We start from the raw sequence: 19529 nt of genomic DNA on the forward strand, positions 1-19529 counted from the left end.
ATATACATAGTAACTTTTACCAACATTCCACCTAATTGAGAAACAGTGTTGTCAAATAGGTTCAGTTTTATAGTATTAAAATAAACCTCTAAGCCTCCATCCAGAATCATGTTTTAACTACACACCATATGCACGCACATTGCACATGTGTATAAATGGTGGTTACACTTTAAAACAATTCCCTCCGATTCTGCTGGTGATGCTTTACCTGAAAACTTTGTAGTGTTCAGCTACCAACAGCTCTGCCTTGTGAGACATACTGTTGTTTATAGATTCCTCATGATTTGAAAATGAGGATAATATTTGACATATAAAATTTTACTTTTCCTTTGTGCCTTTTTGTATATTGTTTGATGGCATGAAAAATATGCTAAGCAAAGACTCTTGTTTGGAATGAGAAGAACCTGAGAAGAAGGGAGTGAGACTGACCTGACCTCACTGGAAGCAACCAGTGAGTACGTGGGAGCAATAATTTATCTACCTGGAGCCTGACCTCTGCTACAAGGGGCCACCACTAGGAACTGGAAGGTTAGTATAGAAATAGTGAGTGCTTTCTGTTGTTGTTGAGCACAAACTTGTTATTCCAGCTTCTTGTGGACTGGGTGCCACTCTTGCACACTAGAATTCAGAAATACTGCCCATTGCTATGGGAGAAAGGGAAATAATAAACAGTCTTATGTATTTGTTGAAGGTATCCTCTCTTATCAAAGTTTTACTTTAAAAAGGAGAACTTTACTCTCCAACTCTTATGGTCTACGGTTTTGTTTTGGTTTTTTTTTTTTTTCATCACAAGTAATACAAATATTTTAGCAGGTACTTATGTATATAATCATTATATAGATATATAAACAGATGTAAAAATATATCTTTCCAAAATATATCAGCGTACCACTGTAACAGTGTATTATATATGTTAACAGAATATGCACAAAAGGAGAAATTAAGAAAGGTGAGATAAAAATGAAATAAAGATTATTTGTAAACAAATTTTATCTTGGGAATTAGTGGGATAGAAACCTTTTGCCTTATGATGAAAAAAGTGTTATTTCTGACAACTTTATTGAGTCACTTCAGTGTACAATTCAATGGTTTTTAATATATTCACACAGCTGTATAACAACACAATGTTTGAACATTTTCCTCACACTCAAAAGAAACTCTGTGCCCATCAGTGGTAATTCCTCACTGCACCACCTCTAATCTAGGGAACTATGAATCTACTTTCTGTCTCCATAGAAGAAAACTTGTCTATTCTGGACATTTTATGTAAATGGAATTGTACAAAACATGGTCTTTTGTGACTGTCCCCTTTCACTTAGTGCAATTTTCTCAATGATTCATCCATGCTGTAGCATGCATCATCGCTTCATTACTTTTTCTTTTGAATATATAATACAGTATTATTAACTATAGTCGCCATGCTGTACATTACATTTCCAGGACTTATTTATAACAAAGTTTGTACCTTTTTTTTTTCTTTAAGACATTTATTTTTTAGAAAGGGGGTTAGGGCAGAGGGAGAAGCAGAGAAAATCTCAAGCGGAATCCCTGCTTTGAGCAGGTGGAGCTGAGGCTGGGCTCCATCTTGACCCTGTGATCATGACCTGAGCGGAAATTAAGTCTGACCCTTCACTACTGAGCCACCCAAGCCGGCGCCCTGAAAATTTGTACCTTTGACCACCTGGAGGCATTTCATCCCGTGGCCGCAAGGTGTTCTCTGTGGCGCTGTGGTGTGGCTTGCGGAGATCTTGACGAAGGACTGTGTGCTAGCATCGCGCGCAGGCGCAGGCTGCAGACCGCCTGGAGAGTGCGCCTGGGGGTGGCACTGTGGGGGGGGGGGGGGGGGCTGAGCTGTTGCTGCAGAGCTGGGCTCCGTGTCCCGGGCGCCGGTACCAGGACGTCCAGCGCCAGGAAGGCGGAACCTATTTCCTCACCACCTAGCAGATGCTGTGCTACCGGAAATCTTTAGTGTACGGTTTGTGCCAGGCTCATCCGGCCTGGACTTGGACAAGGATGTAGCGACTCCACCTACTTGGTGCCTGTGCTGAACTGGACAGAGAAAGGAGTGTTGGAGGAAGGGAACTTTTCTCTTTCCTCAGAAATAAAACTTGGAAGGATAAAATTAGAGAATGAGACCAGAACATCACAGGTGCCGTGTACCACGTGCTTCAGCGCCGGGAGGAGGAGCTCGCCCAGGTGGTATTAATGGCGTTTGAGGGCCGGAAGTTGGAGCTGCTGGTCAGCAGTGGCTCTTCCTACAGCTGCGGGAGTGAAGACCAGGCCACGTGCATCTCTGGTTTCCATGGAGCCGCATAACTCCCCTTAGGGCATGACCAGTGAATCCGGTGAAAAAGCCAAGATTTTGCAAGGACAGGGTTCAAGGATATGAGGAACACAGTGTTGGCCGCCGAAGAAACATTTTACCTTTTCCCAAGATGCAACTGCCATGCCAGAGAAGTTTGGCTGTGAAAAGAAACCTGTTTTTGACAATTTCTCTAGAAATCTGGTTGTGAATTGTTTCTGCATCTGAGGTGGGTGCTGAGAGACAGGACCAGCTGTGCGAGGCCGCGCGTCCCCACACAGAGGAGGCATCCAGGCCTAGTGGGTATCCGGGTGGGGGGGGTCCTCTGCTGGAGTTTTCCAAGTGCGGCACAGGCCTGCGCGGGGACGCTTCCGACCCAGCTGGAAGATCCTTAAAGGGCAGCGCTTTGAGTGCTCCATAAACAGTGTGTGATGATGCTTGCCTCTCTGTGTGGCCCTGTTCGCGTTCGTTACCTGTTCGCGTACCAGGGAGACAGCTCTGCCTACCAGGAGCAATCGCTTGGCCTTTTTTAGCCTCCGTGGGCGGCTGAAGACACAAGCAGCTTACGTGTTTTCACAGTCTCCTGGGCCTCTGCGTTGAGGCCTAGGCCATCCTGGGAGCCCGGTTCCTCCTGCCTGACCCTGGCTTGGAACAGCAGTCAAGGCTTCTGATTTGTATTTCTCAGGCCAGAGATTTTTGTATCTACTCTCCCAGTATGGATAACCTATCCAGTGTTTTTACCTTTTAGAAATGCCTCGAAGTGCTGCTACATTTTGCATTGATTTATTTAATCATTTTAAAGGGAAGTAGAAGTTTTGCCTCATCTGTCTCAGGGACTTGTGGAGGAGCTGGTGCCTTTGCCTCGTGTGGGATGGAGTTCTGCGTGGGAGACCTGACCACTTGACTTTTGGAGCTGAAATGACAGGTCACAATGAAATTGGATGTCTACAGTACATCACAGGTGTCTCTTTCTGGCACTTACTCTTTTCTTTGTGTAACTATGCAATTCTTCCTGATACTTTTTGGGATGTTTGAGACTTCATACACAACGTGCATGGCTCTGCCCATGGAACATGGCATTGGAGCTACTAGGATTCCTTTAAAACCTTCTGTTCACATACTTTGAGAGCAGACCTTTCTCAGAGGGTGGTAGGGACTCTCAGAGTCAAGGGGACCTGGCTCAGCAGGAGCAGCTCTTTGCTTCTTGACCTGCAGCTTCCCAGGGTAGTTGTGCTCATTTGACCTCCCGGGCTGCTAACAGGTAGGTCAGAGGCTCTGACACCTCTAGTTTCAAATGCTTCTGAGACTTCTGCCTTTGCTCTGTTTTCTTTTCCTTCGTGGATAATCTGATTAACCAAGTTCTCCAGAAATGTAGGACTTAGCTCCATTATGTAAAATCTATTGTATATTGTTAAATGTTTGGCTTCAACAGTTTATCACAACCTTCTTTAGCCACCAGATGACCCATCTTCCCAGCAGAGCCCCTGGAGGAGGGAGGCCTCTTGGTGGCCTTGGGCTATGCCTTATGTGGTGTTTTGGTTATTTAGTGTTGTTTAATTTATGACCCTGACTTAATAGACAGGCTCGTGGTTCTTAAATTTAAAGATATTAAGATTTAATTTACTAAAATTTATTTTGAGGGGATATTTATACAGTTTTAGGTATTCGTGTTTTATCAGCTTGGAGTTTGATGCCTAAATTTCCCCTGAAAATAGCAAATAAGTTGTGTATTTGTGAAAGAACAACAAAAAACTTACTTTTGTATGGCTAGATAGTATTCCACAGCATAGATACACCATGGTTTCTACATTATTATGAATAGTGCTGTTGTGAACATTCATGTTTAAATTTTTGTGAGACATATTTTTATTTCTTTTTGATATATACATATTGTTGAAATTGCTAGGTCATGCGTTAGCTCATTGTTTAACTTTTTGAGTAACTGCCAAACTCTTTTCCAAAGTGGCTACGTTGTATTACCTTCTCATCAAGTGTATGAAAGTTCCAGTTTCTCCACATTCTCACCAGCGCTTGCTGTTATGTATCTTTTTGATTATAAACCGATGTTGTTGTGAAGTTATTTCTCATTGTGGTTTTGATTTGCAAATCCCTGATAGCTTATGATGTTGAGCATCTTTTCATGTGTTTATTGGCCATTTGTAGATGTGTTTTAGAGAAATGTTTATTCAGAAAATTTACTTAATTTTTGCATTGCGTTATTTTTTTGTTATTGAGGCATAAGAATTCTTTATATATGCTGGGTACAAATCTCTTATCAGGTATATGGTTTGCAAACTTTTTCTTTGATTTGTAGATTATTTACTTGGTGGTGTCCTGAAAGAAAAGCTTTTACCTCTAATTATATCTTAATTTATCTACTTTCGGGGTCACTTTTTCTTTTGGTCTTATATCTAAGAAGATTTACTCCTATATTTCTTAAAAGAATTTTATGATTGTAGCTCTTATATTTGGTTCTGCAATCCCTTTGCAGTTATTTTTGTGTGTGGTATGAGAAAAGAAGTTCGGTTTCATTCTTTTGCATGTGGATATGCAGCTGAACCAGCTCCATTTGTTGAAAGACTATTCTTTCTTCATTGAACTGTCTTGGTACCCTTGGTGAAAATCAGTTGGCCAAAGGAAAAGGTTTATTTCTGGATCCTCAATTCAATTCCATTGATTTATATATGTCTATCCTTATGCCAGGACCATACTGTTTTGATTACTGTAGCGGTATATTAAGGTATGAAATTAGACTTCTCTTCCTACGTTAGCATATCTTACAGAGAGTTTGTGCTGTGTGACCCTTGACGCAGGGATTGGGTGTAAATGCTAGTGTCTACTCATGTATCAAATATTAGTATAGTTTATTTGATTTTCGTATTTTCATTTAAAAGCTAAATATCAGCAGAAGCTCTACTATTTTCTTTTGTATCCCACCAGATTGGTGTGTACTCCTCACTTTGGAGACCACAGCTCACAGGTACCATATTTGGGCTCTATTCCTCACTTTATAACACTCTTCAGCCAAGTATCATCAACCAGTGTCTCACCCTTACTTTAAGGTCCTAAGGTAATATTGATGTAAAATTGTACATCAATTGTACAAATGTACAATTACTTGTACATACCCAATAACATCTCCAGTACTGTAGACTTTCTCTGAAACTTCAGTTAAATTACCCTATTCTAACTATGACTTTAATAGGATAAAGTAATTATTCTAATACACTGGTGAATCAAAACAAAATAAGAGGATATCTTAGTGATCTAGAGTTGTTGATGGGTTTACCAAAGAATTTTTTCACTGTGAAGAAGAAAAACCAAGAAATTTAACTTACATTTAAAAATGATATAGATTTACCAGCTCAGTTAAATAGAGTCAGATTTTTCCCTCAAATCTAAAAGGAGTTACATAATTTTTCTCCTACTTTATCATTTTATTTACTTTTTAGAAAATAATTTTTAAATTTTAATCGCGGTATAGTTAACGTATTGTTAGTTTCAGAAATACAATATAGTGATCCAGCAATTCTTTGCATTACTCAGTGCTTATCATAAGTGTACTCTTTAATCCCTGTCACCTATTTCATCCATCTCTCCACCCACCTCCCATCTGGTAACCATCAGTTCTCTATAGTTAAGTCTTGTTTTTTAGTTTCTTTCTCTCTCTCTTTTGGGAAGAGTCCATATTTCTATGATGTAATATATACATTCTTCAAACTCAAAATTAAGTGAGCTCCTGTTCTGTTCCAGGCTCTAAGTTTGGGACTGGTATGATAACAGTGCAGTGGGGGTTTCTGTTCATAGGTGGCTTGTATCTAATAGTCCCTCATTGTCCAAGTGTGAGTTAATGTCAGTTCTTGTTTCCTTTAAATACACACATGCACACCACCTTAGCATATTTAACCAATTAAAATATTGATATTACAATAAAGTAAAACATTTCAAAATAACCTCTAAAATAAAATTAAAATGTAGGCTTATTGGGCAATTTTGAAAATAAAGTAAGTCAAAATAAGAAAATAGCGATCAACAAAGCTCTCATAGTGTCAGTGTTTAGAAGTAATTGCTGTTAATTGTCTTTATCTTTTTAGATTTTTCCTAAAATTTGCACACTTAAATTTGTTTTCTCTTCTGTCCCAAATCCTCATTTTAAGATCCCAATTTACATACTTCTGCTCTCATTTATAGTATGTTGAAATTCTATAGACAAAATATACTTATACTTGTTATTGTATTCATTTATCAGTGAAAGTTGGTACAAATTAATGTATATTTTATGAGTATATATTGATCTCAAAGTAAATTAGCGTACTTTTTTTGAAGATTTATTTATTTTAGAAAGAGAGAGCAAGCAGGGAGGGAAAGGGAGAGAATCTCAAGTGGACTCTCCGCCAAGCACAGAGCCTGATATGGGGCTGTATCTCAGTACCCTGAGATCATGACCTGAGGAGAAATCAAGTCGGCTACCCAACCAACTTAGCCACCCAGGCGCCCCTAAATTAACGTACTTAAACTTAATAAAAACATTTTATACTATTTTTGTTATTTTTCCTCATATACTTTTTCTTTTTTCTCTTTCACTCATTCTTTGTATTTTCCAATGAATCTTTATTTCCTCCATATAAAACTTAGCCCTTTCAATAAAACCATTGTATGTTGCAATAATATTTGTGTTTTATATCTGCCAACTTATTAAACTTTTAAAGTTTATTTTAGATGTATTTATATACAGAAAAAGTAATAAAGCTTATAAAAATGAACACAACATCCAGCCTAAGAAATGCCATGTATAATATACATTATATAGTATGTCACATTATACATATATAATATTATAATATTGTTATACAACATAATAAATACAATATACAATTGAGGTTACCTGTATATCTCACTCCTATTTCATCCCCTTTCTATTCCTCTGAATTTGCTTTCTTTTTTCCCATGTCTTTCTTTATCGTTTTACTACATTCATATACATATTTAAACAGCATATGTTATTTACTTGCACATTTTTAAACTTAAATAATTAACTTGATATGCATTCTTTTGCTTGTTTTTTCAGTCACCATTTTTACTCTGGATTTATTGTTCGTTTTCACTTTTCTATTTTTACTAAATATTAGTGGATTGTTCGTTGAAGTGGTTGTAACAGTTTGTCTAAATTTTAGTGGATTTTTCACTTTTACTAAATATTAGTGGATTGTTCATTGAAGTGGTTGTAACAGTTTGTCCTTCTACAAGCAGTCTGTGGGTTTCTCTTGTTCTTTATTTTCACTAATGCTTGGCATTGTCAGACTTCAAATTTTGGATCAATCTGATGAGTATAAAATGGTATCCCCTCTTGGTTTTAATTTGCATTTTTATAATTATCACTGAAGTTGTTTCTATTCATGTATTTGTTGGCTTATTGAAATGTTTCATCTTTGAATTCCATGTTCATACTTATTATCCATTTTTCTGTCCCCATTTATTTTAAGGAGTTATGTATGTAATGCAGAGATTAAAAATTGCTTTATGCAATAAATATTTGCAAATACTTTACCCCCAGTTTACCTTGTCTTCTCTTCTGGGCTGAGTGTTCTTGACCCAGGCCCAGGTATGATTAGCACACGGCCTTGAGTTGTTATGAACTTGTGTCAGAACCTAAAGTGATGCCTGCTTTGTGTGCTTGGGTCTGTTCAAAGCAGTGCTTGACAGGCTCCTCTGCTGGTAGCCTGCTTCTTCCTCTCCCACTCCCCCTGCTTGTGTTCCCTCTCTCGCTGGCTGTCTCTCTCTCTGTCAAATAAATAAATAAAATTAAAAAAAAAAAAAAAGCAGTGCTTGGGATGAAGAAGGACCCTGGGCCCTCCTCTCCCAGCCCCAGTTTTTAGGCCCCAGTGAAGGGCCAGTAGGCCCCAGTTTTGGGGCCTAGTGGATGCTCACGGTACATTCCAACCTGTTTAGTCTCTTCTCTTTTCCACGGTGGCTTGTATTTTACTGGCTGATGTTATATAAAAGTATTTGAATTCCTTTCCTTCCCCAACTTTAGAATGATATTCTCTACACCTTTCAGTTGTTTTTTGCATGTAGTATTAGACAGGTATCTAAATTCATTGTTCCTATTATGGATCATCAGTTTTCCCAGCATCATGTATTGACATTCCTTGTTTAACTGCTGCTCTGTAGGTCATCTTTGTTATATATGGAGTTTCTTTTTTTTTTTTTTTTTAAAGATTTTATTTATTTATTTGACTGAGATAGAGACAGCCAGCGAGAGAGGGAACACAAGCAGGGGGAGTGGGAGAGGAAGAAGCAGTCTCATAGTGGAGGAGCCTGATGTGGGGCCTGATCCCATAACGCCGGGATCACGCCCTGAGCCGAAGGCAGACGCTTAACCCCTGTGCCACCTAGGCACCCCTATATATGGAGTTTCTGTATAGTCATAGGTCTCCTTCTGGGCTCTCTATTCTATTCTAATCTATTATACTCTATTCAATAATCTATTAATACTCTATTGTGTTAAATGACTTAGCTTTTAGTATGTATAGTTACCTGGTCGGGCCTATCTCCTGAACTTATTCTCTATGTTCAAAGTTCACATGGCTATTCTCTGCCTTTGATCTCCTATACAAAATTTAGAATCAGCTGAAACATTCCAGAATTAATTTGGGAAGAATTGCTATCTTTATGATATTAATTCTTTCTATCACAGAGTGTAGTGTATCTTTTCATCTCACTTTACATCTCTGACTACATTGTGGTCAGTGTACATGATCTGTGATATTCTTTTTTCCCAGTAAAATATATATAACAAAAAAATTTTACCATTTAATAATTTTTAAGTGTATAGTTCAATGACATTAAGTGTATTCACTTGTTGTGCACCCATCACTACTATCTCTCTCCAGAACTTTTTCATCTTTGCAAATTTGAACTCTACCCTTTGCATGATAGCTGTTTCCCCCTTTTCTCAGCCCCTGGTAACCACCATCCTGTCTTGATGAATTTAGTTACTCTGTAGGTCATGTAAGTGGAATCACATAGTATTTGTCTTTTGTGACTGGTTTATTTCACTTAGCATAATGCCTTTAAAGTTCATCCATGTTGTTGCACATGTCATAGTTTGTTTTTAAGGCTGAAAAAATTCCATTATAAATATTAATTTTTAAAAGCTTGTTGACATTTGCTTTATTGTAGGGTCAGTTTTGCAATTGTGAACTTATGTCCTTGAAAGAATATATTTTATTGGTTGCATATTTAATATATCTCTAAGCTGGAGAATTGTGTTATTTAAGTCTTCTGTAACCTAAGTCATTTTGTGGAAAGTTTGTCATGACCTCCTTCCATGATGTGAATTTTTCATTTTTTCTTTATAGTTCTACCAATTTATGCTCTTAACATTTTGAGCTGATGTTCCTAGGTTTAAATTTGTTGTTGTTAATTGAACTTTCATATTTTATATGTACCCTTATGTGTTCTTTAATATTTTCCCCCTAAAGTCTGTTTTCAACATGGCTGCACAAGGTTTCTCCTCCCCTTCCTTCTTTCTTTCTTTTTTTGTTAGTATTTTTTATATGTCTTCATAGAACCTTTTAATTTAACCTTGCTCTGCGAAAGAATATAGCCTGTCTTTTAAATTCAGTTTGACTCTTTCCATCTTTTAACTGGTAAATTGGGTACCTTCACATCAACTGTGTTTAGTAATGTGTAGGGATTTTTTTCTAGCATCTCCTTTTGTGAATTACAGTCGTTCAGCATTTTCAGTGCTTCATTTTTTTCTCCATCATTTTTTCTCCATTTACTTTGGGTTGATTGCTTCTTGATTTTGCTTTTTTTTAATCAATATGGTGTATTTTCATAAATTTAACTTGTCATTTCTTTTTTTTAAATTTCACTTAAATTCCAGTTAGTTAACAGTGGTGTAATATTAGTTTCAGGTATACAATATAGTGTTTCAACACTTCCATACATCACCTAGTGCTCATCACAACCACTGCACTCCTTAATCCCTATCATCTATTTTACGCATTCCCCCACCACCTTCCTTCTGATAACCATCAGTTTGTTTTCTCTAGTTAAGAGTGTGGTTTTTGGTTTGCTTCCCTCTCTTTTTTTCCCTTCACTCATTTATTTTGTTTCTTAAATTGCACATATGAGTGAAATCATATGGTATTTGTCTTTCTCTAATTTCGCTTAGTATAATTGTTTCATCCATGTTGTTAAAAATGACAAACTTTAATTTTTTATGGCTGAGTAGTGTTCTGTTGTATATATATATACACCACAACTTTATCCATTCATTAGTCGATGGACACTTGGGCTGTTTCCATGGTTTGGCTACTGTAGATAATGGTGCTATAAACATTGGGTACATGTATCCTTGTGAATTAGTATTTTTGTATTCTTTGGGCAAATATCTAGTAGTGCGATTGCTGGATTGTGGGGTAGTTCTATTTTTAACTTTTTGAGGAATCTCCATACTGTTTTCCAGAGTGGCTGCACCAGTTTGCATTCCCACCAGCAGTGCAGGAGGGTTCCCCTTTCTCTTTTTCAAAAATTTTTGTTTACTTTAAAGTTATGCACATAATTTTTATTTATTTAATAGCTACTTTTAAATTATTAACATGCATGTTTAGTTTTAAAAGTCTAAAGTTAACCAGTACTTATACACCCATCCTGAGTAATAAAAAAACTTCAGAAGATGTAAATTTCCACCGGCCCTTGGCATTTTATAAGATAAGCTCTAGGGCTATCTACAATTCTAATTTTCTGAAAAGAAGACTTCTGAAGTTCAAAACACTGTGAACCAAAAAGAAAATTAAATTTTCTCATAATGCCAAAAAAGAAGGAACATATATTCTTTAAAGAAATGGCTTTGGAAATAGAATTTTAACTTTTTTAAATAATTATTTTCCCATGAACTTTTTTTTTTCCTTTTAGGTCATATCTTTTATTAAACTAATTAAAATAATTCTGATTATTTCAATGGTTATTTCAAATATTAAACACTATAACTTTTTATTTCTGTATTTGCTTTGCTGAAATTGCATAATGATATTGATTAGAGCACATAATTAGCAACCACCCACATGTCTGGAAGCAAATGTAACCATCCGAAACAAAGTGAAAACACAGAAGCCATAAGATAGGTCCCTGAGCAATGGCGACAAGAAAGCAAAACCAAACCAAAGAGAAACATAACCAAAAATCACTGCTATTACAAAAAAATAGAACCTTGAAGTTGCCTCTGCCTAGGGGCTTTATTACCTCATAATCTCCATTAGCAAGCCACCCCCAAATAAATATTTTACTAAAGGAGAACATTGTGCTTGTCATACAGAGAACTTCAAGACCTTTCCTACCAACTTTGAATGCCTAGCCCCATGATTTAGAAACGCCTGTGCCTCAATACCATTGATGCCTTGTTAGGCATCAATGAAGAATTTACAAAATAGGTATGTAATAACTCCTCTGTGAAAGTAATTTACAGTTTTTATCAGTGGTGGGAGACAGATGATGTACAAGTATAGTGGCCTTAGACTTAACTTCATTCATATAACGAAAGGTTGACTTACACATCTCAGTAACCTGAAGGAATTTCCTGGAATGACCATCTGATAAAGTAACCAATCAAAACCAAATCCCCAATTAAATCACCTGAAAAAAGAAAAACTGATGTATGTTTAAGAAATGGACTCAGTGGGACACCTGGGTGGCTCAGCTGGTTGGGCATTTGCTTCAGCTCTGGTCGTGATCCCAGAATCTTGGGATGGAGTCCCGAGTCCCCGCTCAATGGGGAGCCTGCTTCTCCCTCTGCCTCTGCCTGCCACTCCCCCTGCTTATGCGCGCTCTCTGTCTCTCTGGCAAATAAATAAATAAAATCTTGAAAGAAAGAGAGAGAGAGGGAGGGAGGGAGGAAGGAAAAGAAAGAAATGGACTCAATATAGTATGTTTAAAAGAGATTTTAATCAAAAATGCTTTATTGAAGTGAGAGAGTATTATTCACTTAATGGGCATTTTTCAGTGGGGTTCAGTAGATGAAAGTTTAACTTGGGTGTCCATCTAATTTTTATTAACAGGTTTTGTCCTCTTCAACATTTTGTTTTCCTGACAATGCAGCAGAGAAACATGTACTTTTATACTTACTTAGAACTAGGAAAACAACCATGGACAAAATTCTCTCTCATTAAAATTGTTAATAGAAATAAAAGCTTTAGTGAAATCCTTCAGTCCATTCCAGTTACAACAGAAAAATACTACCTCAGTTTTCAACATCAAGGAGGAAGTTTTTTTATTTCTGAGGAGTAATATCCATCTGAAATAAAAGTGGCTTACCATTTTGTGATACTTTTATGTCAAATATGCAGCATAATAATATGTCTTTTACTGGATCATCAAGATTCCCCCTACACGTTAAAAGCCATACTTCATTTGTAAAAGTGTATGATGTAGTCAACTCTTTTGAAAGTGAATAAACTTTTGTCTCTTCTTTAGTCCTTTTCAGTAGAGGTTCAAAAATATTTGACCTATGTCTGCTCTTATGTCTAAGTTTCAACTGTTTATTTTTAAAAACATTTACCATTTTTCTTAATTAAACTGTTAATATGGGTGGTACATGGAAAGTTTGGGAACCTCATAAAAGTACAAAGGAAAAATAATCCTGAAATCGTTCATTTCCTTCATTATCTCTTGGCTCCAACAGTAAATAATTTCAGGGTATTGTCCTTTGATAATTGTTTTGTCTGGTCTCTATTTTCTTCTATTTTTCACTTGTCATTCCTCAGTTTTTCCATGTCATGATTGCTTATAACATACTTTCTTGTTTTATCTTATCCTTATAGTGAAAGCTTAAGGAGGACGATGTTTCTCCTTGCTACTTATTTACTCAGCCTATATTTATTAACACCTGCTATATGTGAAACACTGCATGGAAATATATGAATCAATGGGCAAAGCTCTTATCCTTTTGGAACTTACCAACTAGAATCAAGTGCTTGAATATGGGGTGTCAACCCACAAGATCGGGAGCCATGCTTAATTCACTTCTGTGTTTTTACAACCCAGCATGGGATCTCTTTTCTTCTGCATCTGCAATAGATATTGGGTGGACACTTAATGTGGTATATAAATAACTATTACTGAACAAGTTATTTGTCTCTTACCTATATGGCCATATTCCTAATATTAGAGATTGGATAAGTAGGATTCTGCCTACCTGATTGTGAAGTTCTGTGTTTAGATGTAGCATTTGTTTCATGCTTATGACTTAACAAACTATTACTCCATTATCTCAGAGGGTTCCTGTGAAGCTCAAGTAAGCAATAAATATGCTTTATTTAAAAAGAAGGAAGGCGGTGGTGTTATTTACCTGGAGCTCTTACAGCATTGATTTATATATTAAGAGATAAAACATTCAGTAACCCCAGTCATCTAAAACATGGTTATTTTATTATTGGCCTTTAACTTCCAAATATGTTACATATTTTTAATGCACAAATAATTATTTAGCTTCAAGAAAGTTTAAGAAAAAGATATACAATGCAACAGGAAATAAGTATACAGATGAGTTAGATTCAGTCCCCAGTTCAAAAAGCTTTCAACATTATACATGGAAAGATAATTTTTCTCTCATGCATACAACTTATCTAGAGCCTTTCCCCACTCTTTACCTGGTTAATTCAACTTATCCTTCACATCTCAAATTAAACATCACATTCTTAGATGGAAGTTCCTTCAATCTTTATTATCAGATTTTTCTTTACATTTTTTCATGGCACTCTGCATTTATCTTATACAGCACTCATTATATTTATAATTGCATTATACTTAGAAATATTTAGTATCTATATTCTGACTAGGCAATAAACATAAAAAAGGTTCAACGTACCAGCAAAGTGTCTGGCACAGAGTATGAGCTCAGTAAGTGGTATTGCATGTAGTAACTAATATGTAAAAGAAGATGGCAGGGAAAAGGAGAGAGAAAAAGTGTGATGGGAATGTAATGGAAAGGGAAGGCATTTAATATAGGGGTTTACAAAGGTTCTATGGAAAATTTCAGGTTTTCCTTAGAGGATGTGTATAATTGCTGAATGTGCAGCTTCATAGACACATCTAGAGGAATGATACAGAAAAGATAGATTGGTGGAACACAAATGATCAAGGCCATAGTATCTATAGACACAGTAGACACTGTACTTAGAACACATGATAGCTTAAGGGGCCCACAGAATGTTTTAAATTTTAATTTTTTGATCAAAAGAAAAAATGTTACAGTAATATATAATAATCCAATGGGTGCCAATGTAAGCATAGAATGTAATTTTTAATACATATATATATTCTTTAAGATAGATAGATAGATAGATAGATAGATATATACCCAAAAAAAGGCAATAGTGCCCTGGACTCGTGATAATCAGAATGTAGCCCTGGGGACAATATTTGTTAGACAGTAGCTAGATTTGTCTAGAACCTAGAAAAGGAATGGAAGACTTAATGTTGAGAATGCAGGTTGGCCTTAGGTCAAAGAGAGTCCAGATGTCAGGCTGGGGAAGTTCTTTAAACTTTGGTTTCTTTCAGAGACTTTTGTGTCAACTTCTTGCTTACAGGGGGCTTTTGGAAGAAAATTCTTGCAGAAGGAATAGGATGGATTGTCTTAGAAATAGGGCAATCAATCAAGGGCCTTTTGCATTAGGTTAGATGAGGGTTAAAGAGAGTACAGTAGGAAGAGATAGAAGGGTTGGAGATTACAGACATTCAGGTATATATTTACCCATGCATTTTAGATCATGTGCAGAAAAGCCCCTTTTCCTCATAGAAAATTCCCTAAGTCATAATTATAAATTCGTATTCCCTCTGAGTATAAATTGCATGAGAGAAGGAACCATGTCAGTGTTACTGTTGTATCCTCACGGCATTGAAGATGGAGACACTCAAGAAAACAGGAGAGTTAGCCTCCTGTCAAAGTGTTAAAACTATTATAACTAGAACTAGATCCTGACCAACCCATCCTTATCATCAAAGCCAGTGTTCAAAGCCTGAGCATGTGACAAATGTCTTCCAATTGATTGATGGTTCAGTTAGAACAAAACAGCAGTAACAACATATACATTAACTGTGACTTATCTTAAAGTTAATTTTAAATGATTATTTTCTGAAAATTGAGTAGTCTTAGCCTATGGTCCATAACTAAATATTTATTCATAATCATAACTCACCCATATATGTGCAGCGTAAACTCATATACAGAGGAAGTTGTAATGACATAAAACCATGTAGTATGCATTGAATACAGTTGTGTTGCATGTAGATTTGTTAGCAATATAAGTGGGTAATTTGTACACTTAGGATGTAACAAGCCTTGTGCTAGACAGAAATACAAGTATCACATATAATGGCATATGTTGGGTGCTAGCAGCTGGGTTAGGTTAGTAGCAGGAAGGATAAGGCAAATCCTCACTAAGGAGAAGTGATGTTTGGCTCAAGTCTTGAAAGAGTAAATGCTAGCCAGGTAGATCAAAGCAGAAAGGCATGTAAAATTTTAAAATTAGGGAAAATTACTCTTAAAAATACTTTTATTAATTTTTTGGAAAATTAGTTTCTTTATCTGTGGCATATGATAATCATCTTTTTATCACTGTTCAGCTATTTTCAATGTTTGTTCAGAATATGGAAAAGGAAAGAAGCATAAAACGCAGCATGAAGGTTATGAATTCTGTGATTTTGAAGAAGAGGGAAGATATTCACTGTGTAATATTGATAGGTAAATTAGCTGCCTGTCTATATTTTAGAGATTGTCTTTTTTGGAAATGGAGGAATAGACTAAATGAATTTTCAGGAACTTCCAAACTTTGGCTTTTTGATTTGATAAGTATGAAGAATGTTAACATTGTTAAATCACTGAGATTATATTTAATGCTCTTTAAAAAATCTAAACATTTTTATAGTATTGAGATTATACTATTCAACCTATGAAAAATTCATTGTTCTATACGATAATATGAAAACTGAAAGGTATGAAAACATAGCCATTTAATTGGTAATTTTTAGGCTCCTATAAATTTTATTACGAATATTACGGAATAAACTCAAGATAGAATTTTCGGTATTGAGTCTTATTGGCAATTTGAAAGCAGCTGAATTGTTCTCCTACTTTGTGTTGCAAAAATTCCAGAGCTATATTCCAGACGTTGTTATCAAGATAGGAAATGAATCTAAGTCGATGTTCCTCTTGAGGTTAAAGGTCTGTTTCTTTGAATCAGTTCAAATTGACAGCCCTCCTGCCATCACCTCCTCCTTAGCCAGGCAGACAGGCCCTGGCAGTCAGTGTGAAAACATCTGTTGAATGAATTTATTGACTAGATCTTGTTTTTTCTCTCTCTTTCTCTATTTTTTTTTTCTTTTTCCTTCACACCGTTTATTATGTCTCTGACCTGATGAACTTAATTTGTTTACACGTCGTTCTCAGTGTCTCCCTCAATGCTTGTCTCATGTTTCTTTCTACTGTGCTCTTTTCTTGGCAGCAGCCCTTCCTGGAGCCCCAGCACACACGTGTGCTCTCAGTGCACCAAACTCAGCTGGCTGTGGTTGGCATGGATGGATTAGAGAAACATCGTCTTGTCTCCAGGACGCATTCCTCCCCTGCTGCCTCCATTTTACCTCATCCAGCAATGGACTGCCCCCTCCAGCCTGGCTCTGCAACTGGTAGGAATCCCTAAAGACTTTCCCTAATAGGCAGGCTAAATGCACCGTTCTTGTAGGATTAAGCGATTTAAATGCTCTGAATAACTCCAATAGCAGAACGCTCTATTTTAACCCAATGCAACCCAAATTTTATGAGGTTATATTGGCCACAAGACAAACAGCACATCTGATAAATCTTGGGCTTAGTATTAATAGCCTCATAAATTGTTATCATTCAAGGGCCTGGAAAACACATCAACAGGTGCATAGGTCCCTTTTGGAAACAAAATCCCTACAACATTCTTTAGCAGTGTTCTTCAGTCTCTTCCTCCTAGTAGTCGTGGCCACTAGGAAATTTATGATGTTCAGCTTCATTTGATTCTAAACAGTGCCTCTCTCCCAGTTTGTTTTTCACCTTGTTTTGTTTGTTTCATTGTTTTCTTCTGACCTGCTGTACAGATGACTCCTGGGAGACAGTGGCGCCAAGTCAAACCTTGTTTAATGCTGAATACATTAGTTCCATTTCTATTTATTATGGCACCTTTGGGTGGGCTATTTGACCAACCTCTTCCTTTGCCTACAGCTGTGTTTGATATTTTAGAACCTGGCTACAGAGGAAAACAAACCAGATAATTCCAAGGCCAGAGGAAGGTCGAATCTGGAACATACACAAAAAAGGGGTGCTATTCACTCTCCAAAGGAACTGTGCTGTAAATATCCATGTGGATAAATACTCCTTTCTGTCTTCACTAGAATGGGGTCCAGAAGATATCCATGCTCTCAAACTTGGGGCTGATCAGATGAAAGATATTATAGCCTAAGGGGCTCATAACTTGGATGCAGCAAAGGGAGTATTCATGTGCACCTTCTCTCAAAGGCTCTCACAGGTTATCTGATTTATTTTTGAATCAATTTTCAGGATTCAGAATTTGTTTTTGTGGCTTTGGTGACCTCATGCAACCCTTTGTGCTTGGAAAAGTTAAAACACTTTTTCTAAAATCACATTCCCAAGCCTGATATCATCTTATTTAAAAATCAATGAACGGAATAGCCAAGTTATTAACTTTGACAGACACTTAAATAAGTATGCAAAGGAACTACTTTTTTATAAGGTGTTACACCACAAGCCAGCGTTCCATCCTAGGAGTTACAGGCTGGGTATATTTGCATATATTTCTTGCACCACATTAGCCACTGCCTTGGATCCCTCTATTTCTCAGAGCATAGCAGACCTGCCCTGGTATCCCAGACAGCCCAGGACTGCAGCCCAGTGTCAGCAGAAGCTGCTTGGATCAGCCATGCCTGGTTCTCTCCTTCGTCTTCAGAGAGTGTTTGCTCAAAACCAGATATGTGATGTAGAGGAATACTTTTGGTAGCTATTCAGATCAGTAGCGTTCAAGAATTACATTCTACTAAGTTCCTTTTCCTGAAAGTTTTTTTTATTTAGCCATAAGCTTTCAGAGAACACAGAACAATAATCATCCTGTCATAATGGCAATTCCACTCACTCAAAATTATTTCCTTAATTTTAAAGTGAACTTAATTATAAAAGTTTCATGATGCTGTTCCATGTATGTTGCTGTCTACTATTGAGATCCTATTGGTTGAGTTTCTTTTCTTGGTTAAGAGGGATGACCCTTTCCTGACGTGCTTTGGTTTCCTCTGCTTTTAGATGTTCCTTCAATATGAATAAGGCAAATTCCTTGAATATTAGAATGATACTACAGGTTTAGGAAAACAGTGTTGCCAGATGGACAGGGTTGGTAGGGCTTAGAAGAATCCAGGTGAGAGAGTAGACTATAACCCTACTAACATAAGCATGACAAACAACCTAATCATTCAGACCAAATACTGGGTCATTTCAAATTGTTAGTTTCTTTCTTATAATGTCAGCATCCTAGTATTTGTCAGAGTTTGTATTCCAAACACAAGTAGGGAAATGAAGTTGAGATTATTTTCATACATAATGCACTTCATAGGGCACATTTCTTGCCTAGTGATTAAATAAACATATTTTTTAAAAAACAGGATTTTAGGGGCCCTTGGGTGGCTCATTGGTTAAGTGTGTGTATTTGTCTGACTCTTGATATCTGCTCTGGTCATGATCTCAGGGTTATGAGATCGAGTTCCCCCTCAGGCTCATGGAATCTGCTTAAGATTCTCTCTCTCCCTCTCCCTCTGCCCCCTCCCCTGCTCATGCACATATGTGTGATTGTTCTCTCTCTTTAAAAAAAAATGCACAGGATTTTAGGGTTTCTAATGTCTTGATTTCAGAGGTGAACTATTAAGACTTTCATTTGTAGTATGTTTGAAAAGAAGTATCTTTAAGCATTAAATTCCTTTCTTTTGATTTTTTAACATCTATTTATTGTAGGTCCTTTTAAAAAATCAAAAGTGACAGTCAGGTATGTTCCTTGGAAATATTTAGGTTTTTTTCTCAAAGAAAGTTATACGATCTCACCCACTCAATAGTTGTTCCATTAAAAAGTGAGGAGGAGAAAACAAATACATTGTAAAGGTGATTTGCTTACACTTGTCCTGTAAGAGCTGTACTTTTTGC

At 36.7% G+C, this 19529-nt stretch overlaps 1 protein-coding gene and 1 pseudogene across 1 annotated transcript in view; both read left to right on the forward strand.

The window, feature by feature from the left end:
- Positions 1-2578, forward strand: part of LOC113265648 (BTB/POZ domain-containing protein KCTD5-like) — a 34325-nt pseudogene extending 31747 nt beyond the window's left edge.
- The window catches only part of HDAC9 (histone deacetylase 9), a 906012-nt gene that overhangs the window by 591188 nt on the left and 295295 nt on the right, over positions 1-19529 (forward strand). Inside the window, exon 13 of the mRNA XM_044386989.3 lies at positions 16810-16990. Coding sequence (XP_044242924.1) covers positions 16810-16990 — 181 coding nt within the window. The remainder of the gene's footprint in view (positions 1-16809; positions 16991-19529) is intronic.

This window comes from Ursus arctos, unplaced genomic scaffold, assembly GCF_023065955.2.
Source record: "Ursus arctos isolate Adak ecotype North America unplaced genomic scaffold, UrsArc2.0 scaffold_3, whole genome shotgun sequence".
NCBI classification, from domain to species: Eukaryota; Metazoa; Chordata; class Mammalia; order Carnivora; family Ursidae; genus Ursus; species Ursus arctos.